Source organism: Arvicanthis niloticus, chromosome 3 (genome assembly GCF_011762505.2).
Source record: "Arvicanthis niloticus isolate mArvNil1 chromosome 3, mArvNil1.pat.X, whole genome shotgun sequence".
Taxonomy (NCBI): domain Eukaryota; kingdom Metazoa; phylum Chordata; class Mammalia; order Rodentia; family Muridae; genus Arvicanthis; species Arvicanthis niloticus.
Genome location: NC_047660.1, coordinates 1,008,369 through 1,031,500, shown reverse-complemented (window position 1 = coordinate 1,031,500; position 23,132 = coordinate 1,008,369). Strand labels below are relative to the sequence as shown.

The window sequence follows — 23,132 nt, the reverse complement described above, 5'->3', positions numbered from 1 at the left end:
AAGAGGAAGGAAGAAGGGAATTATATATGCCGATGTTTATTATATAGTCTATTTAAAATATTTATATTTTAAAATATATATAAATTTTGACTATAATTGCTCATTTTAAACCATTAGATATCACAAATACCTACTACAATTTGAATATCATGTTATGACTTTCTCCCCTTGTGTTCCTTCATTGTCTGCTAGAAACTCCTTCCAGAAGCTGTATTTTTTTAATCCATTCAATAGGAACTCATAAACAGCCACTGGACAGCAGACAGTGGCTTCCTCCTCTTCAGTTACATTTGCAAAATATACCTACCAACATCTTACTTTTTAACATTTAGAATAATACCTGAACATTAACTTCAGTTAAGGAAGTTTGAGATATCATTTGAGGATCTAATAAATCCCAGACATTTTGTCTTTTTAAATCTTTGAGCCTACAATGCATCTCAAACAGGGTAATAACCTGATCCTCACACTTCCTAAGGGTTTCCCCACAGCCATTGTTCTTCTAAGTTTCATGATGAATCTTGTCATATATTCAACAGAAATAGGTTGGATTTTCCTTATCCCATAACAATGGGACTCCTTAGAGAGCAAATACAGAATAGTCAGATTAAAGTAAGTTCAAATGATTTGGATTCTTAGATTTGATTATCCCAGCTATTTCTTCCATATGCACCCTTCACAAAAAAATCAATAAGTAATTGCAGTGGTAATACTAAGCATAATGAAAAAGTCAGGGAAAACTACCTTTTGGCGCCTTTTTCTGAAAGCAATATAAATTTCAATTACATGTTTTACAAATTAGTCTTGAGTGTGGGTTTTTTATGTAAGTGCAGTAGAAACATACAGCAGAAATACAGATGTATAATCAATTTCTATTTTCTATCTAGTTGTAAAGTTTGCATCTGGTATCATGCAGAGTGCCATGAAACATAGTTTAACAACACTGAAATCTGAGACTCAGTCTTTTAGCAGCAGCATCAAGAAAGTTCAATTTATAGTCTATTATGATTTGATTCAAGATAATTTGCTTTTACCATATTTATATTCATATTTAATATCAGGTGTACTATAAATCAAATTATCATAAAAATAGAATACCAAGCATCAGAACTGAAACATTAGTCCCATGTGTGAGGATTCATTTTCAGTCTTATTTCAATGATATACACAGGTGGGTCCCTGCATTGAACACTCTTGTGATGAAAGCAGTCACTGGTGTGTCTCACTGGTATTTAATGTAATTGATTTATGGTTCTCCTGAGGATCTTAGTCCATCTTATGGTCAATACTACCAAAGTCAAAAAAGGACAACATTGTAAAGTAAACAACAGTAATAATATGATTACTTCTCCCTGGGGAGGAAACCCAGACCTCTCAGTATACATAACCACCTTTTCCAGAAGTCTCTTGAGAATCAGAAAATTTGGTAGACTTAGCCATGCCTTAATATTTTCGCATTTTTAAAATGCTCAATTTAGTTACTGATGGCAGAAACAAAAATTTAAAAATAAAAGACCCTTTCTGTAAATTTGTATAAGCATCTAAAAACCACATTGCAATTCCTGGTAAACTTGTACATCTGATACTTTAAGAAAAACTTTATGAGAAAAACTTTATGAATTTTTTATTAAGAAGTCTAATTTGTTGAATTCAAATGCACAAATAAATAGACTCATGCCATACATACACACACACACACACACACTAAACATTTACATACTTTTGGTCTAATCATTATTTCCTAGAAAATGTGGTGTAACAACCACTTACACAACATTCAGATTGTATTAACAATAGTTAATGGGGGTAATGTAGAGATGACATAAAATGCCCTGAGGATGTGGACAATTTATGTACAAATATACAACCTGAGCATCTGAGGATTTTGGTATTTTGGGGGTCCCTGAAACCAATCTATAGATATTGAGAGTTGACTGTATATAAGAACTCTCTGTCAGACAGGACACAATGGACTACACTCTGAGCCAAAGACCAACAGCCTCACCACACAGAAATCATTGGTCTTCAGTGGATATTGTTCTTGTTTCCACCCATCTTTTGACCTAAAGACTTCAGACAAGAGAACAAGGTGTAGCTATCTAGAGATCACTGTTTTGGAAGACACATCACATCCATTATCAAGATAAGATTTTGTCATGAACTGGCTGTCTTAACAAGCCACTGACATAGAGCTCTTTGCAACTGAGTTCAGTTTATTAGTTTGCAGCCCCAGAGCAGTACTTCCACCTGACAACCCAGAAGAGCAACCTTGACTCTTGTAACTCTTGTCCCATTCTCTTTATTCATGGAATAGAAATAGCATACCTAATATGTTTGTTTTAGGAATTAAGACAATGAATGGATGACCCTTTTCCAGCTGTCAGTTATGTAATAAGCAATCAATGAATGATAACAGTGGTTATAGTAAATAATTATAGTAATTACAAAAAAAACTCTGTCTGTTAGACAATTAGTCACTGACATGACACAGTGTTTTGCAATTTATCTTTGATTATTATATTTAAAGAATACAGAAATAGTTTACTATCCACAGTGCACATGGCACAAAGCACATTTTATTCGGCTTTTCTCCATTGTGCATATGGTCCTAAAGATTAGTAACAAAACATGCCCCTGTCTATGTACTCCTTGGGTGATATTCTAGGGTGCATTTTATCATCCAGGCTCAACATGCTTTGTTTTTTACCTGACTATGCAATTAACTGGGAGTTAAAGTCACCCCTGGGGTAGCTTTGTACTGCTGTGCTGTATCAAATGTTGTACTTTTCCCCTGAAAGACCATGACAAGTAAATTGCCTGTTAAATGGTATTTGCTCTGATTTCTTACCCAAAGATGACAGAGTTGGTATTGCTTTTTTCTAATTGCATGTCACATCTGTTTGGGCAGTGGTCATTTGCATCAGTGCATCTACCCTTTTCTTTGCTCCAAGACACAAAATGATAGTAAACAGCTATAAACCAAAGGGAATAAGTAACATCAGAGTCAGTGTGTTCACCTAAATGCTCCCACATCTCATCCTCCTCCCCAATGTGCCATTTACCCATTAAACAACACACAGATGCATTCATATTTTACCACTGCTGTCCTGATTTCTGGTGGGCCATTTGTAGCAGACATATTCTAAGTGTAGTTCCCCAGTTACTTCTCCTAGTAACCCGATGAGACAGGACTGTTGCAAATCCATGTCACAGATGGAAAATTGAGGCAATTTATTTCTGGAAGTCACCTCCCTGGTATACAAAACTACAATTCATTTTGAAGTGTCATTTATTTTAGCACTACCATGCGTTCTGCAGCCTCTGCTGTAAAAAAGTCACCTGCTCATATAATTTCAAGTCCACAAGAGTAGACAGCTTAACACAAACTCACATATAATTGTTCAGTTTCCTACTTTCCTTGGAGAAGTATAATCAAGCATTTATGAGCTGTTCTAAATACTTTTCTCACACAGAGATGATTTTAAAGGTCATGGCTCTAGCTAACATCATTTTGAATTTGAAGTTATTTCAAAAGTATGTAATTATGGCTTTGTAATGTAGACTCATGCTAGTAGACATATACTTGTATGATATATGCAATATATTATACAAATGTCATATTAAGTTTTACTTTTCAAGACATGAACATCCTTATAGTGCATCCTTCACTTTATTTTTATCTACCTAATTATTCTTTGTAAGATTTACATTATATTTTATAAATCCTTAAATTGATAGATGAAACTCATTACAAGTCATTGTAAGTTGGCTGAATGCCTTCTGGAATGTCATATATAATATATATTCTGCCACAATATTTTCCACTCATCCCTGAATAAAAAGTTTTAAATATAATTTAATTCCTAATGAAATGTAATGCCTGTTAAAATTTAATTTTTATGATAAATAAAAATAATCATACCATGTATATAAAATGTACTGAAAAATATTTAAGACACATAATTAATTTAAAAATATTTGCAGTCTTAAAAAAAGGGATACAACTGATCTTGGCAAATAAGTATAGATAAGTGTCTATAAATTAGTTTGTTTTTCTGTTGGAATATCCAGACAGGTTTTTTGTTTAAAGCTCATAGTTTTAGGTTTCAGTGCATGTTGAGAAAGCTGGTCACATCTCATCCATAAGTATCTTTACCAATTACTCAAATATTGATAACCCTGATACCACATAAATCCCAGAAGATTCTACACATCTACATATTGATTCTTTTACACAAATAGAGAACCATTCTTGTCCTCAGGACCACAATATATGTTATTTGAAGATTTATTTTTACTCTTAGTGTGTGTGTGTGTGTGTGTGTGCATGCATGTGTGTCGTGTGTGTGTGTGTGTGTGTGTGTGTGTGTGTTGTCCATATGCATACCATTTGAATATAGATGCTCACAATTACCAGAAGTGGTTGGATCTCCTGGAACTGGAGTACAGGTGGTTTGGTTTTGAGCCACTCAACACTGATTCTTCTGGATTCCCTTCAAGAACATCAAGTGCTCCTAACAAAACTAAACAAAACAAAACCAAAGTGCTTCTAACTGCTGAACCATTTCTCCAGGATCCATATCCATTATTTTATAAGACAGATATCCTACTGCATCTGTCTTAGCTTCAGAGATGCCAGGACACTTTCAGGGAAATTTCTATTAGACACCTCTTCTTCTGGGTTGTGGGATACAGCTAGAGGTATGTCAAAGACTTGTAGGTAAAAACTGTTTTGGTTTTTTGTTCTATTTTTGATAGTCTCAAGGAATTGAACTAGAGTCTCATGAATGTTCAGCAAATTATCTACCACTTAATTTTATATCACTCTGTTCTTAGTTCTGTTTTGAAACTTGTCTAAGTCGCCCAGTTTGGTCTTATAGTTGGTCTGTAACTTCAGCTGAATTTGAACTTGCAATCCTCCTGCCTCTGGATACCTGTGATTAAAGGCAAGCACCACCAGGCTCAGATTGAAAATAGAATTTGGTTTTTAAGTCTCTCTGAAGTTTGGGTAATTTTAGGAATACAGGGTTGTCTTTGCTTTTTTTTTTTTTCTTTTTTTTTTTTTTTGTAATTTTCTACTTAATGCTTTTGTATTCCTCGTGTATTTTTAAATTTCAGTTTCTCAACATCATCAATAATAACTTAATAACAAAGCTTTTTATGAGAGAAATGTACATGTTGGGAGCTGACTTCTAGCAGAAAATGGCTATCATCTTTGCAGCCATCTTGAGCCATATACCCTGACAAGAGACTTGTTTTTCAACAGCCTACAACAGCTGAGCACACTCTGATAAACATCTTGTTTATCCCACATATCTTGTTTTGCTGTTTAGTGCCCCCAGCTGCAAGGCACACGTGATATCCACATTTGTAAGATGCACATGGTATCCACGCCTACAAGGCATGTGGCAAAGCATATAAATACCCAGGCTTTCCTTTCGATAAAGGAGACTTGAGACTTGATCAGAACCTCTGTTTTGTCTCCAATCTTCATGTCTCTTCCCCTCCATCCCCACTCTCTCTCTTGCTAGACCCTGACCCGTGGACCAGAGCAGCAGCTCGGGCCAAGACATGTACAAATGAATCAAAATCCATCTTGTGTAATAATTTGATTAGAAAAATGGGAAACATGTTTTTTAATTAATCATGATTACTTTCATATGTAAATGTGCTGGCCAAATTCTAAACATGTCTAAGCACTTAACTATGTATTAAATCCAGATGAATACATATAGAGATGGTCAAACAGGTCTAAACTTTCCACACCTAATTTTTCAAGAAGCACTATCTTTTTTCAAAGGAAATTAACATTAATCTCCTAAAATACAGCAGTTTATCAGGAAGTTTTCCACTTTAGCCTAAACTAGTATGGATATTTAATTTTTAATTAATTAACATATTGATTGTTTTTGTGTTTGAAGTATATATATATGTGTGATGTCTGTGTGTGAAAGCCAGAGTTGAACTTTGGGTGTCTTCCTCTGTCAGTGTCCACTATATTGTTTGAGGAAGTCTCTCACTAAACAAGAAGCTTGCAATTTTCAGCTAGGATAGGTGGCCAGGCGATCTTGAGAAATTTGTCTCATACCTCTGATTTCTGGGATTAAAGAAAATAGCTGTGCTCTGCTATTTGTGAGTCTTGTGGATTTGAACTCATGTCACTTGCATTCAAAGAAAGCACTCTTACCTGCTGAGCCATCTCCCCGGCCTAAAAGGTTTTGATGATCAAACTAAATCAACATTTTATCATCTAATCAATAGTCCAACAATGACAATGATTTCAATCATCTTTTAGTAAAAGAAACAATCAGATCCAATTAAGTGTTTATAAAAATAGAAGTCATGAGGGCTACCACCAACAAATCAGACACATTCAATGAAAACAACAACCAGACAATAACCTAATTTTCTATTGTCCTGTTCCATAAACTCTTTTTTTCCATACCATTACTCAATATTTACGAAGGACTCACTATGAGCCAGACATTGCAAAGACCCTGGAGATAAGAACATAAAAAGATGTACTTCCTGTTTTCAAAGAGCTTAAATCATACAGATGGTGCAGAGAACAAGAACAAAAAGCCTGGTCTACTGGGAGCCTACTGCCTCAGGGAAACAACCTCCTAAAACTGATCTTCTCAAGCTCCCCACAATTCCCTCACCCAGAACTTTTTATAAGTAAACATTCTTTCACAAAGAGAGATTGTAATTTTTATTCATTGAGTTATTTGTATGTCATATAGTGCAGAAAGATGAACCAAATTGAACCCAACTGCACCTTGACTTTGAAAACAATTGATGCATTTAAAACAGGGTATGATTAATTTGAGCAATGTGACATAGAGTTGGTTCAAAGATGGATAAGCCCTTGAATGTTGGTCACTCTTTACAGGAGATGTGAGCACATCTATTAAAGGCATGAGCTATACTCCTGCATTCTAGTCTGCCTAGTGGGATCATTAGACTATGTCTCATGTAGCCTATCCAAATCTGTATAGGCTGTATCTCATCTCTCACAATATCTATAGATTATTGCTCACTCTTGGAATTCAGTGTTTCCCTAAGAGATCAGTGCCTGTGAAACACAAGAACAGACTCTTAAGACTGGTTTTAAGGATGGATTAAGTTAGAACACATTGACAATATCAGATGGCTTCTAGATTTTTGTAGGAAACTATATCATTTGGTTAAATAAAATGAGTCAATGGATGCCATCTAGCTACAATGTCAGAAGTTAAGTTAAGGGCATATTAAAATATAAGAATAAAAATTTAGAGACGTTATTTGCAAAATCGACTTAAAAAGAAGTACCATGATGTCCTTTTCAGTCTACCTCTGTATTATCTTCTGTCAGAGGTTATAACTGTGTCACTTAGTTAAATTTTTTAACAATGTTAGGCTTTCACAGATCTTTCCTAAAACTCTAGTTCATGGTCCAGATTTTAATATACACATCCTGAAGAGTCTCTGGACTGATGCACACTCCTCTTTAACTATAGAATCTTCCATTTCAGTTTCCCTCATCAAAGTCAAGAAATAAATTTGGCTTTCAAAATAACACAATTGTCATTCATGATTGAAAATTATATCAATAAGAATCAGGGCAGAAAGGCGGGAGTGACTGGATAGGTGGGGGAGCACCCTCATAGAGGCATGGGAGAGGGGATGGTATAAGGGGTTTCCAGAGGGGAGACCCGGAACCATTTGAAATGTAAATAAAAAAAATATCCAAGAAAAAAACATAGATGCTACACAAATCACAACAATAACAACAAAAAAGAATTCTCAAAGCACAAAATACTTGTGTAGAGCCTAATATTGTTTCAATAATTAAATATGTGTAGCTGGGATGGAGTTATAATAAGCAGAGTAATGTTAGGTAAACAGTTGTGTATTTCAGCACTTAACAGAAAAGACAAGAAAAATATACACATTAGCACCTTATATATGTGGATTAGCATTTCCTATCTATGGGTTACACAACAGGGCATATCCATAAGTATTTAATTAGCTATTTTATGTTCCAGTTAATTTTCATCTCTCTGTAGTCACAAATATGTAATATTGTATATTTTGAGACTTACCTTGGCTTCTGGTTAGCTATAAATGTAAGAAAGTCAACTGTTGTCTTAGAATAAGCAACTCTGAATCCTAATCTACAACCAAATACTGTAAATACTACAAACAAAATAATAGCCTATATAGAGCCCATTAATTCTATATAGATATATAATTGACACAGAGTCTGTATATCATAGTTTGTAGGGAAAATATATTATATATATGCATATAACTCAATTTTGCATCTATGTTTCTTTTATACTACTACTATTCATAAAATGAAACAGTTACACAATTATATTTTTCATTTCATAAACATCATAAACAGAAACTGAAAATATATATTACCAGTAAGACAGACCTATCTCATTAAAGCCACTGTAGCCCAGCTCTTGCCTGCTAAGTCCCAGGTCTTCCAGGTCCATGCATTTAAATCCTGGGGGGCACTGATAGCCTTCTTCTAGCTCTGGGGAGCAGTGTGTATCTGGGATAGCTAAGCTATTCCAGGTTACATTCCTGTGGACAGTACATGAAAATGTTAGAAAATTTGAGAGTTGTAGGCATCAATTAAATAAGTGAGTAATCATTACCAATAACTGCTGTATATGGATACAAATTGAGATTGGTAAATTGTGAATGGCATCACAAAAATTATAGGTTGTTAAATGTATTGATTCATTCCCATAGAGCATCTTAAAGTAATACTACCATATTATTTCTGAATTTGGGTGGGGTTTTTATCTATTTTTTTTCCTAACAAAAAAGAGACAGTGCATGGAGTTGGATAGTTGAGGAGGTAGAGGGAGCCTGGGAAGAATTGGGTGAACTAAAATTGTGATCAAAATATATTTTATGAAGAATTATTTTTAATATATATTTATTTTTAAAAGATTCTAATAAGCAAATGATGAGAGATGTGAAGGGATGCTAGTTTGTATGAGATTTTTGTCATTCAGAAATTTTCTGTACTACTAGGCACCTTTCCTTTCAGTCAACACTAGTGATGAAGGAAATTTTTTTCCTTATATACATATTTCAAATGGGGAATCATAAGTGATACTAGGCCTTTTGCTATGTTGGTTCATGTGAAATTTAGAAAGAGAACCAGGCAAATAAGTAGAAGTTGAAGGAACTAAGCCTATTATTTTGGCAAGAGAAAAATTACAAGATAATTTACTGATGGCTCTAAGAAACCAAAGTCTTTTAGGTAAATAGTGATACATGTTTCTTTATCTTCTCATGGACAGGCTGTGTCCTTAGTTAGGGTTCCTATTGCTGTGACAAAACACCATGACTAAAGAGAGTTAAGAAGAAAAGATTTTATTCAGCTTGCACTTTCATATTGGTGTTCATTATTGAAGGAATTCAGGACAGGAACTCAAACAGGGCAGGATCTTGGAGGCTGGAACTGATGAAAAAGCCATGACTGGCTTGCTTTCCCTGGCATTTTCTGTCTGCTTTCTTATAGGAAAGAAAGCAGTCCAGGGATGGAATCACTCACAATGAGCTGGGCCTTCCACAATCTATAACCAATTAAAAAAATGCCTCAGAGTTGGATCTTAAGGAGGCATTTTCTCAATGAAATTCCACTCCTTTTAGATAGCTCTATTTTATGATTTAAGTTGACATAAGACTAGCCAGCACAGGCTGAAAATTAAGTTCTATATGCATTTGCCTGTGTGATGGATTTCTTGATAGGTTCTGAAGTTTCACCAGAATGAGACTGGAGTTTTCATGTTGAGCTCTTAAAAAATGACCCAGTGTGCCATGTGAGGTCACTTCCATTGACTGCAGAAGGCATAGTATGAGCTATGTAACTGTAGAAGCCTTCCAAACCAGAATTTTATTGTACATATCATCCACTATTTCATTTTTTCTAGGAATTTTCTGAGTCACTTAAGCATTGCCAAAACTGAAGTTTTTGTCCAATACACAGATGTAGTAGAAGCTTACTGTTCTTATATAGAATTCAGATACCACATGTTTATACCACATACATTTCTTCTTAGGTAACATTTTTTTCATTACTAAATTCTCTATCATTTGTCTATCATTTAGCTATCTATCTAATCTATTTATCATCATTTCTGCTTATATTCCTGTGTACATGTGCAGGTCTGTATAAATGTGCACACACATAAGAATATGGATTGATGGAGATTAGCAATCAATGCCAGATATCATCCTCAATCATTGTCTATATCATTTTTTTGTGACAGGTTCTCTCAGTGACTTTAGAGCTTATTGATTTGGACTGATTGTTCATCAAGCTCCAGGGATCCTCATGTCTTTGCTTTCCAAAACCTGGTTTAAGGTATTTTTTTCAATGCCTAGCCGCTTACACGGATGCTGTAAATCAAAATTCAGTTTATCTATCTGTCTATCTATCTATCTATCTATCTATCTTCTATTTATCATCTATCAATCATCTATCTATCATTAATCATTTATTTGCCACCTCATCTATCTGTCACCAATCACCTATCATCACTTTATTGATTGACCCCTATCTTCCAAAGACCTCTTAGTAAATGCTTTAGTCAATAATTAGTTCGTTCCTCTTACAAAACACATTTCTCTAGAACCTAACATGCTAGTGTAATCCCTGAACTCGATACACATATGTACATAGTTACAGAGAGAGAGAGAGAGAGAGAGAGAGAGAGAGAGAGAGAGAGAGAGAGAGAGAAAGTCCTCATGCCTGGCCCAATACTCAGATGTAGTAGAAGCTTTACTGCCCTTACATAGAATTCAGATACCACATGTTTATCTGTGTAGGCTTTGTTCTTACCTATAAACCTGCTATTTTTGTCTACACCTCTCAGTGGGTAAATGGTTAAACAATCACTCAGCCTCTCATCACAGTTTTAAACTATCCTTTGATCCCATTTAAAAAAAATAAAAGAAAGGCTCAAACTGTGAAAAATACCACTTGATTGAATCAGAAAATACGGTTTTAGGCAGACACACTGCTTATTTCTTTCAAATCACATTCTCATTTGTAGACAAATGATTCATCCTTCTGTAAGTCTAATCTGATGCTATTTTAGGTTTGACACCTACAAAACCAGTACAGAATGGGAAATGGGCCTCAGGATTTCAGAGTAAGGTTTCATGCCTTTATTTCAGCACTCCATTTGCTAGTCATGTGATCAAAAATGTTCTAAGGATCTCTAAACTCTGTTTCTTCATCTGAGAGACAGGAAAACAGTACTAATGGAAAGACATACATGTGAAGGGTACATAGAGTAAACTAGGGGTTCTAGCATTTCATATTACTTGTGTCTTTAAAATGATTACATTAATTATAATAAAAATATAACATAAATGTCATCATATACTCATATTATAAAAAATGGCTACATAATACTGGAAACATCTTGTTTATAGAACTGAACAGAGGAAAGACACTGTGCATATGACCTAGTTTGTCATTGTTTGTATTCAGAAAAGTCAGTGTGAATGTCAGAGATGAAAAATGGACTAGCTGACAAAAACCTAATTTCAGGTTAAAAATTAACAGTGAGATTAGAGAATGCTTCCTGTCTGTATAGAAAGATTTTATAAACATCACTTTTCAGCTATTTATAAAAAACTAGACTTGAGCAGGTCTGCATGTATGCTCTGGATTTCCTACCTGCCATGTACAAAACATCTCTGTGTCTCAATTTCTTCATTTGGAAAAAGTGTTAGGATGCCCACCTCACAAAGTAAGGCTGAAAATATATGGGTTCAGTGATCTAATTTAGGATATAAAATAGGTCCTGGTTTAGTTGTCAGTAATTATTATTCTCAGTTATTTGATATCTATAGATGCCAGTGATAACTGTATCTCTCATGCATTTTGCTTCAACTGCCTAATTTCAGGAATGGGCGTTCCATTCACCTTCTTCACAGGGGATTTGAGTTTACATTGAATAATACATATTTCATAAAGGCAATAGGAACATATTTATCACTCAATAAGAGCTAGCTATTATAACTAGGTCAAAATATTATAGTTTCTTTTCTTTCTGGTTTTATTTTCTTGCAAATTTTATTGGCTCCCATTTTAAATGGAGCTCTCATAACACAGATAATTATTTAAACATTTTTTTTTTAGTTCTAGAAGCAGTAGATTTGAATCACTTCATTTTTTCATGCCCTAACAATACCATATTGCTATTTGTACATTTTATGCTACATTAAATCATGTGAGTAATTTGTAGATATAAGAGTCTATGTATATACCCTCTATCATTTTATGTAAAAGACTTGGCATTGAATTTACATATCTATAGGGCAACCTGGAGCCAAATCATAATTATCAAGTAAGGACTACATTTTGTTGCATAGTTAGAGGTAATTAAAGCTGTCGAGCTTGGTTGATTATCCTAAATTGTGTGGGTGGCCTGCTCTAAACACGCAAGCCCTTAAATGTGGGCAGAAAGAGATGTAACTATGGAAGAAGGTCCCAGAGATCATTGTAGCTTTGTTGGCTAAAGCAGCCTTGTCTGAATTTCTTAGATAATCTTTCTGTAATTGGCCTTGACTACTGGACTATTCTCTGAGTTTGGTATGTGGCCTTTTCTTCTTCCTTCCTTCCTTCCTTCCTTCCTTCCTTCCTTCCTTCCTTCCTTCCTTCCTTCCTTCCTTTCTTTGTGATTCTCCCAATTCAGTGTCAAATAGTCTTTCATCATTCTCCCATCTTAGATGTTCTCTTAGAGTCTCAGAACTACATGACCATCTGTACGTTAGGCTTCTCTACTTAGTTGTACCACAAGACTCTTAGTAGGCTATGTTGGGAACTCTACTTCCTTCCCTAGAATCCTCTTGTCCTAACAAATGGAAGCATTGTCAGAACAATTGAACAAGCTGGAGAACCTGGAATCAGCCTTGAAAAGTATTTCTGCCTCAAGACTATAACTAATCACTATGATCTCAAAAACTACCTCTTAAATATCTTAGGGGCTGATCCAGTTCTCTCTATCTTTGCATAGATAGGCATCAGCACCTAGTATCCTCTCTGGCCACTCTGCATCCTACTTTTAGCTTTTACCTTTTACTTGGTGCACAGGTGTAGATATCATTAAAACTCTCTTAAGAGTTAAACCCTTGAACATGATCAACAAGATCTAGGGCTTCCTGAGGCAACAGAGAAGTCAAGGACATTACGAAGTTATAAGAACAGAGAAGACCCTTTCACCAGGTCTCTGGTTAAAGCCACTCACCAATAGAAAAGAACTCCAGCAAAATTAACAACTGCTTAAAGCCTCTCCCTTCCCAAATACAATCCTGAAGTATTCTAGAGGTCTCACCAAATATTACATTTACAGGGAAAGAACATTTACTAACCCCCTATTTAGCCCCAGTGGCCCCTGGTTGTATTGTATCAATTATAATTCCATTCATAGATACCCTATAATATCACTTGAGGGGTGGGCAAGGGAGGGAGGGAAATAGAGAGGGAGGGAGAGAGAGAGGGAGGGACAGAGGAGGTAGGAAGGGAGGGGAAGGGTAGGAGAGAGGGAGAGAGAGAGATAGAGAGAGAATCTTAGTTACTTTTAAATATGTAACTAGAGAGAAACCAAAATGATATGTAGCAAATGTAAAGATACTTAATTGTGCCTTCTTGAGAAGCTGATACCCACACTTGCAAACTTATGGCTTAATGTCTACTAGTGTCCCTTGGAAAGCCAGGATCCCCACTTGGGCACATCCTTCTTCTTGGGTACTTCTCCTTCCCCTAATTCTCTTGCTTAAAGTCTATATTAAAATATCTTTTAATAAAATCTCTAAATCTGCTTTATACTGGCTAGTTCTGAAATTATTTTCTCATCCAAAACACAAATCTTGGGTTTGCCTGATCCCGGTCCCAGGGATATAAGGGAATTCTTGAGACTACTGAGGGTGACAGTGTGTCTCTGCCTCATCACCACTAGAACTCCCAGACTCACAGCATCCCAATGTCTAATTTATAGTAATGAATCAGGGGTTAAGCCGTGGCATTGCGACACATTTTAGCTTTCAGGCAACAGCCTGAGTGTTTCTTTTTCCGTGAAGCTACTCCCTAAGTATTACAGATTGGTATAAACTCCCCTCCTATATTTTCTTTAAAGTGCCCTTAAGCATTATGGTATGCTTATGCATGTGTCTATGCTCTTACTTAGGCTTTAATCTTAGTGGCACAGAACATTAAGCTCTATGTTAGAAACCAAGTATTATCATTTTACTTCAACGACTAGCTGACCTAACTACTTTGAGCAATGACACTAAGCCTTTAAGCCTGTTTCCTCGTCTGTCAAATAGAAATTTTCTAGTTAATTAAAAATTGGGATGACTTTATTCCATTTCCACACAAAAGAAGAGAGGTCTATGCAGAGGCGCAGTGAAACAGGTACCTTGCTGTCATTTCATTTCTGTTGCTGATAAAACACCCTGACAAAAAGCAACTTGAGAAAATTTGTTTGGATCAAAACTCTAGGCTACACTCTATCCTTGAAGAGAAGTTCATGCAAGAACTCAAAATAGCTCATCACATAACATCCACAGTAAGGAGTAAAGAGAGAATAAATGCATCCTTGATAACTGCTTGCACAGCTACTTTCATGCTTTTGTAGTTCAGAGCCCCCTGCCTAGGGTTGTCATAAAGTTTACTTACTAGGTTTTAAAAACACACATCTATGATAAACATTTATAGATATCAGTTTAATTTACATTGTTAGCACTTTGGCTAAGTAAAGACCAAAGATACACAGGATATGTTAAGTGCTTTGATTCCTTTTTTATTGTTTTATATGCATGGGTGTTTGGACTGCATATATATCTGTGCATAAGTGTATGTCTGTTGCCCTCTAAGGCCAGAAGATGGTATCAGATTTCATGGAACTGGTGTTGCAGATGGTTGTAAGCTGCCACATGGGTGCTGAGAATTGAACTTGGTTCCTCTGTAAGAGCAGCCAGAGCTCTTAATAGCTGAACCATCTCTCTAGTCCTGATGTTGACTTCTATTTTATTTTATTTTATTTTATTTTATTTTGCCAGGTACAAAGGCTATGTAGAGTAGGGAAGTTTATTATATTTGTTTTAAGAATAGCATAACTCTTAGAAGAGATAAATAAATCTGGCTTTAAATCTGTTAGGAAACATGCATATTCTGGGTTAATAACAAAGAAAACTATCAATCTTTCAACCCAATTTAAAATATTTTCCAAAGCTATAATCATGTTGTTATCATGTTTGATACTTAAATGTCTACAGCGAGAATATGGACCCTCAACCCAACCCAACATGTATAGAACCTAGTGATGTCTTGCTACTTGAAGACATGTTAACATATTCTTTTTTTATTATTTTATTTTTTTATGTATTGGATATTTTATTTACATTTCAGATGTCATCCCCTTTCCCCAATTTCCCTCCCTAGAAAACCCCTATCCCATGCCCCCTTTTCCTTTTTGTTTTTATACAATTTTTTAAAAACATTTTTTAAAAAATGTTAATCAAAGGCTTTATAAGTTTGGTAATGCTCAATCAGAAGTATAATCCAATACCCAACTTAGATATATCAACTATCTTTGACTGGTGGAGACACGTGAACATCTGCCTCCATGTCCTCAGTGAAGCTTCTTTTATACTCACCTTCTGGGTTCTAAGAAGAAAAATATAGAACACAATTATAGTAAATCCATATAAAAGAACTATATATGTGTGAATGTCCATGTTCATTCACATATGCATGCATACACATATATATGCACACTTTTGCACCCACAAAATTGTGAATAAGGACTCTGATACATCATGCCTTATTTTTCTTATTCTTAGTAGTAGAAAGGAAAGGATATTTATCTTGCTGACAGCTGAGCACTGAATATAATATGAAGGTAGTCCTGGTCAGTTATGTGTGTCCATCTGACTTTCCAGTTTATTTCAGAGAATCATCTGGCTTTCTTTTCATCTCTACCTAGTCTCCCTTTTCAGGATTAATATAAAAGCCCCCCTCCCCCGAACTGGCTTGGCTCATTTCACATTGGAAGCTTTAGAAAACTAATCTCAACCTGGAAAACAAGGATCTTATTTGGAGAGAGATAAATTATTTATTGATTTTTGATTTTGGGAAATATTTAAATGGTCCTTTCTAGACTTAGTAGGACTGCAAAACAAGATAAAGCATATGAGAGGATAATAATTGTGACAACAGTTCTTCTTGATAAACAAACAGATTTGGCACATTCTGTAGGAGGCAGTTCTTCTTTGTTAAACTCTTTGTTTTAGCATGAGTTTTTCAACTTGTTCATTCCTAAATAGCCTACTAAGTAAAGCTATGGTAAAAGTTGAGTATTTTCTTAAATATTTTTACTATGAAATTATATCTGACAACATTATTTAAAAGATATATAAGTCATCATATTACATTTTTACATATGAAGGATTTTAAACAAGTCTGCTGTCTCTCATGTTTTTCTCATCTTACTACATTGATGGATACTTTTCTGATTTAGAAAGGACATCATGTATGACAGGAGCCAGGAGGCTGAGGCTGAGCCATGATCATGTAGGGAGCAGCTCATGAACAAAGCACAGTAGAATTAGAGAGGAAAGGCATCAGGAGACAGCCCCTGGGCAGACCAGCTTCAAGCTGGCTATGTGCACCTGCTCTGAAGTTACAAGGAAGCCTACCCTTCTTGACATTGAGTCTGGGTTGACTGAGACCTGGCCAAGCAGCAGCTATTCTGCTTCAAGGACTAGAAGATGACACACAAGTTTATAAAGTGTTCCATGAGTTTAAAAGTGGACACCGTTCACAAATGGAATTTATAAAACCAATTTCATTTAGCGTACTTTGTGTACTTTTATTTGGACCAGGAATATCAAACTTCTCCAGATCCAACTTTACATTTTTTTCCAGTAAAACTCTTTAATGATAATTTATAGAAAACAAAACAAACACTAGAGATAAAGGAAATTACCCTGGGTACCACAGTGCACAGCATTTTACTTCTTACATACAGCAAATGGTTCAGCCAGCACAAATAACTACCTCGGCTCTTGGCTGAATTATGCCCTCTCTAGGAAAACGTTCATATTTTTAACATTTATTTTTACTTGCCCTAAAGGTATTCTAATTGTCTCATTCCTGGGAATAAGATTTTCTTATTTTATATGAAGTCATGAATATGCTTCCTTCCTCTCTCAGGAGTGATAATAAACTGTCAGGCCAGTGTTCATCATTGCTATTTCACCTGCTGCTTCATCTTTGCTGGTTCCTCTCTCAGCTCACAGCAGATGTCTGACATCACATTTGGCATTTTGCAGCACCTGTTTCTGCCATAGGCCATTGCCCGTCTCAACTTTCTTTAGAAAACGAGCTGTTTTGCTTAGTCAAATCTCATTACTCTTTTCATAATTGCCTTAGATTGCAGTTCATTATCAGAGAGGAATCTCAGTCTTGACTGGTAATGTTGCCAAAGGCATAGCTAAGGTGTTTTTCAATATGCTTTGAGAAATGCACGGCCTTTATAAGTAAAAGTATGTGCAACTAATTACCTCACTATCCTTTTTGCCTCACAGATTAAACAATATCCATCCCAGAATTCAGTGGTGAGATCTTTCTATTTGAAAGATTTTATATTATTAAGAAGATAGTGTATTCAAGTTAATTACTCTAAGGCTAGAAGTCCTCACAGCACTTAGCTACATTGCTTTCTTAAGTATAACCATAGCTTACTATTTGACTTCGACATATTTATTAGATAAAGTGAATTAATATTGTTTTACATGTGTACATGTGTGTATGTTTATCCACATGTGTGGGGGTACACATGAGTGCTTTGTGTACGTGTGTGTATGTCTGTCTGTATGTCTGTGTATGTATCTCTGTATGTATGTATATGTCTGTGTGTGCATATGTATGTCTGTGTGTGTGTGCGTGTGTGTGCATGTGTGTGTCTCTGTGTGTATGTGTATTCATGTCCTGCATGTCTATGTATGTCTGTGTATTTGCGTGCATATGTGTGTCTGTGTGTGCCTGTGTGCATGTGTATGTGTCTTTGTATGTGTGCATATGTGTGTGTATCTGTGTGTATGTCTGTTTGCCTGTGGGGGATCTGTCTCGATAATCATTAAGCTTTAAGGGTCTCATTTCTACCCAGTACCGCGAGAATGGCAGATATTGTCTGGGGTTCAGCAGAGCTTTGTGGATGTGAGCTTTTTCGCTGTGAGGAGCAGCGGGAACATGGCAGCTGCCAAAGAACTAGCTAGACTGGGTGCTGTTTTCTAAATATCACCCCTACATACTACCATATCTGTCTGTCATGAGTGTGGGTTCTGGGGATAAGAACTCTGGTTCTCAGGTTTTTATAGTAAGTATCTACTATAGTTTACCTACTTTACTTACTGGGCCATCTCCCAGCTCAAAATCAATGCTACATTTAATTGAAAAATCATAGCTGTGCTTTATCTTTAAGCATAATATTATAACATACACATACACACAAGTATATAGAATGAATGAATAAAGCTAATTAACTATAGTGGCCATTAATGTTTTTGTAGTGATACATTTCCAGTTTGTAGTCTACTTTCCAGTTATTTTGAACTAAACATTATAACTGACTCTGCTCATGATGCTGAAGATGAGTTCTCAAAGTTTGTCATTCCTATCTACCTGGAATTTTGTATCCTTTATCACCAGCTCCCCCTTCTCTCACTAGTCCTTAGCCTCTAATAAACACTATAATCCTTGCTTAATTTCATAACTTTTCTGGATTCCATACATGAATGATACCATAAGCACTATATGTGTATAGCTTCTTTCAGTTAACACCATGTCCTGAAGGTTCATCCATATCATTGCCAATGAAAGAAGAGTTTTTTAGCAAATCTTCTTTCAGATTTTATTGGATATTTTATTTATTTACATTTCAAATATCATCCCTTTCTTCATTTCCCCTCCCTGGAAAACCCCTACCCCACCCCTCCTTCTTTTTTGCTTTTATACCATTTTAATTACATGCAAGTATTAAGGTCAGTTCTAGGTTGAGGAACTAGCAATATACTAGATGCAAATAGTCAAGGAACAAGCAAGACAATAAACATAAATAGTCAAAGAACAAGCAAGGCAATAGCAAAGTTTCATGAACACACCCTTGGTCACTGTTTCTAAGGGCTTATCAGGATGACCAAAATGTCTGAGCCTACTTCCCTGTTCTAGCCCAAAGTCATTTTCATGTCTGAAGTCTACTTCCTTGTTCTAGCCTAAAATTTAGATTCCTGCCTGAAATTACTTCTTTGTTCTAGCCTAATGTCAGATTTCTACCTAAATCCCACTTCCTTGTCCTTAGCCAATGTCCTATTCTTGCCAAGCAGCCCATTTTCTTGTCCCTGTGTGCTAGGCTTTATAAACTTCCCTGTAATGGCCTCTGACTTCAGGATAATAGGTGAGATGGGGCTGGTGTTTGCATTTTAGTACATACTTAGTGGCAATAAATTCTCAGCAATGTGCATAGCATGAAGATTGCCATGGAGACTCAATGAACTGACCTAAGGGCATGAGTTCAGAGGCTATTCACATTGTTGCTTCTCACTTGCAACCGAAGTTCATACACAAGCTTAAATACCATTCAAGTTCATCTATGTGTATTTTTGTTACCATTTTGTGTTCCAGAAGAATACCTACTTCACAACTGCCACATCAGGACTCATTTTATGACTATATTAGTTTATACGTGTATGCATATAAAGACAAATAATGCAAAAAGGTCATGATTTTAAAGAGAGCAAGGAGGAGTACATGGAAAGGTTTGGAAGGGGAAATGAGGAGTAGGTGGAGTAATTATATTATAATCTCAAAACTAAAAGAAGTAGCTAATAAAATAATGCTAAGCCTGAATCAATCCCCACGTGTGAAAGTTCTTATGCAGCTGCTTTCCCTGTCCTTTACTTCTTTAGCTATTATCTCTCACTCGTATAATATTTGGGGGGTATTTTCTTATCAACATGTAGAACAATCTAGACATACTCAACAGCCTACATACTCTGAAAAAAATAAAAAAGCTAACTACAGATTTTCTTCCCTGTGTTTGTTTCTCCCCTCGTCCACACAGCTAAATCTTCTATTCCTTTCTTCAATTTTTCTCCCTTGCATGTTGAATAATATTTCTATTTTTAATCATTTCTTCTGCTTTGTTTAGTGAATTACTTTGTTTATTTTCACTTTCTTGTCAATTTGGGATAATGTTATTATCTATCCAAGTAAAATATTCTATCAACCACACTTTATATAAATGGTTAATAAGTATTAATTTTGTGCAAGAATCCCAGTATTAGGGATAAGGAGATGACTACACTACATAATTAATTCCTTAATCCTTTATTATATGTGACGTTATGGATCCTGTGAAATAATGAGAAAATAAGGCATGAAAGAAGTAAGAAAGAAAGAAGACAAACTTGTGGAAGAAGTAATAAAGAGAAAGGAGGAGAAGGAGAAGGAAGAGGAGGAGGGGAGGAGGAAGAGAAGGATGAGGAGGAGCAGGAGAGAGAGGAGGAGGGGGGGAGAGGAGGAGAAGGAGGAAGAGGAGGAGGAGGACCCCTGAGTGTTACTGGAAAAATATTCTACACTGAAGTTAACTCCATTCACTCAAACAACTAGCTGTCGAATAAAAGTTTTATGCAATAGAATAATAATGGATGAAAATGACTAAAACATATTACATGCATGAATGAAACCTTTAAAGAATAATAAATAAATATCCAAGTACTGTAATCTTTATTAGTAAAATAATGAATACTAAACCAGTAAAAATTTAAAAAATTAATACTCTCTGATTCATTATTTAGAAATAAATAAAAAAAACTCCTGTTTAAAAAAACTGCAAATAAAAACACATAAAAAAGAAATGACAAAACATACATATAGAAGGAAGAGTAGGGACCCCATGATCAGTACAATGGTTAGCTGCGAGCATCCCCAATGGAGAAGGTAGAGAGAAGACTGAAAGGAGCTGAAGGAGCTGAAGGAGCTTGCGGCCTCATGGGAAGAGGTCAAAACTGCCAGCCTGGGAACACACATGGAGGGATCCATGACTCCAGCTTTATATGTAGTGGAGGATGGCCTTGTCAGGCATTGGTGGGAATGGAGGTCCTTGGTCCCGTGAAGGTGGGATGCCCCAGTGTGAGGCAATTTGAGGGCAGGGAGCAGGGAGTGGGTGAATGGGTGGGGGCACATTCTCATAGAAGCATTGGGAGGGGGGACGAGATAGGAAGTTCCAGAGGGGTAGTGGGGAAAGGGGATAACATCTGAAATGTAAGTAAGTAGAATATCCAATAAGAAAAAAAAAATAGTAGGACTAGCAGGAGAGTGGCTGGCAACATGGAGATATTGACAGAGCTGGTCTTCCAGACCCACACGATGAAGAAGCCAGAGCTCTGTCTGAAAGACTGTGAGCTGGAAATGACTTTATGTGCAAAGCCACATTGTTCCTGGAAGTTCATCATTAAGATAGTCAATGGATCCATTGAACACAATGGAGATCATAGGAAAAGACCCATCTGCAGACTTAAAATTTGCATATGAAAAGGTGGCACCAGGCTCAGCCTTTCTAAAAGAAAACCTGTCTGTTATTAAAAGTAGTTGTACCACTTTCTATCCTAGTGATAGTGTATAGGAGTCTCAGATGTTTTCTGTCCTTCATGCATTCCATGTGCTGCTATGGGGAACATATACATATATATATATATATATATATATATATATATATACAGTATATTTCATATCTACTGGTTGGTTTGTTCCTCATATAAATGTGTGTGTGTGTGTGTGTGTGTGTGTGTGTGTGTGTGTGTGTGTAGATATATACAGACACTTTACTTACAAGGTTTGTAACAATGGAATTCAAAATGCTGATTAGGTTATCTGGTCAACTGTGACAAACTCACTAGTTACCAGGTTCCCTCTTAATTTTAGCTCCTTTCAATGAGCCTAGGTCTTTCTTACCAATGTGGCTTTACAGTTAATGGTTCATAACACTGGGTGGTGGAATTGGCATTTACTTTCTTTTTATTGCCAGTCTAGGAGAAAAACAAAGCACATCTAGTTTTAAACAGCTTCAGGAAAACATCAACTGTTAAGAAGAGAAAACCTGGTTAAATAAAAATGGATTATTTTAGAGTTAAAACTTTGTTATTATGAAAGGAACTTTGAAAGGTCATTTACTCTGTATCCTGACTTCATCAAACCTAACTCAGAAGCATTAGACATGTGTAACCATAGAAAGGTTAGTTCATCAGAAAGACAGGACCTCTTGTGTTCGTTTACTTAATTAGACTCCCAAGCTGCAGAAATGAAAAAAAAAAAAAAAACTTGATGGAACTAAAAGAGAAAAAGGAATCTCCTGTCATGCTAAGAAAATGCAGTGATGCTATTTTGAGCAGGTAAAATGTCACCAAATACCTTGACCAAAATTACAAAAAAAAATTGAGAACTTTCTAATTTTCATGCAATGGCAACTATTTAGACCATATGCCACCCCCCCCAAATGATCATTGCAAGGATTATTATCTAATCATAATAATAAATGAATAAAATTACATAACAACATAAAATATTGTCTTTTAAAATTCTCTTATACCATAAAAAAAAACATACTTCTACATAACCTGCAGGTCAAGAAAGATAATACAAGTAAAAAAAAAAATTGGATTAAATAATAATTAAATACAAAACATCAAAGTTTGAAGATGTACTTAGTGGGCACTTAGAAAGAAGTGTCTATCTTTAGACCTGGTATTTAAAAGAAATTATTAAAGACAGTGGCACATTTCATCTGAAGAAACAAGATGAAGAGAAGTCTAGAAAACAAGAAAGAGTAAGGATAAGAGAAGGAATGGATCAAGACAGCAAAGTAACTTCAGAGAACATTAAAAATAGATACATAGCTAGCTCTCCTATGTGTGTGAAAAGTACCAAGTGGAGCTTAAAAGGAAATAAAAAATATAAACCACTAATATCAGGATCGAAACATGGCAGATTCCAACAAATCCAACAACTATTTGAAGGATAACCAGAAAATATTTTGTAAACATTAGGC

At 35.6% G+C, this 23,132-nt stretch overlaps 1 protein-coding gene across 4 annotated transcripts in view; it reads right to left on the bottom strand.

Annotated features, from left to right (window-relative positions):
- Positions 1 to 23,132, bottom strand: part of Nalcn (sodium leak channel, non-selective) — a 276,023-nt gene that overhangs the window by 216,381 nt on the left and 36,510 nt on the right. For all 4 annotated transcript variants that reach the window (XM_076930524.1, XM_076930522.1, XM_034498721.2 and 1 more), the window contains exon 7: positions 8,423 to 8,577. In XM_076930524.1, coding sequence (XP_076786639.1) covers positions 8,423 to 8,577 — 155 coding nt within the window. The remainder of the gene's footprint in view (positions 1 to 8,422; positions 8,578 to 23,132) is intronic.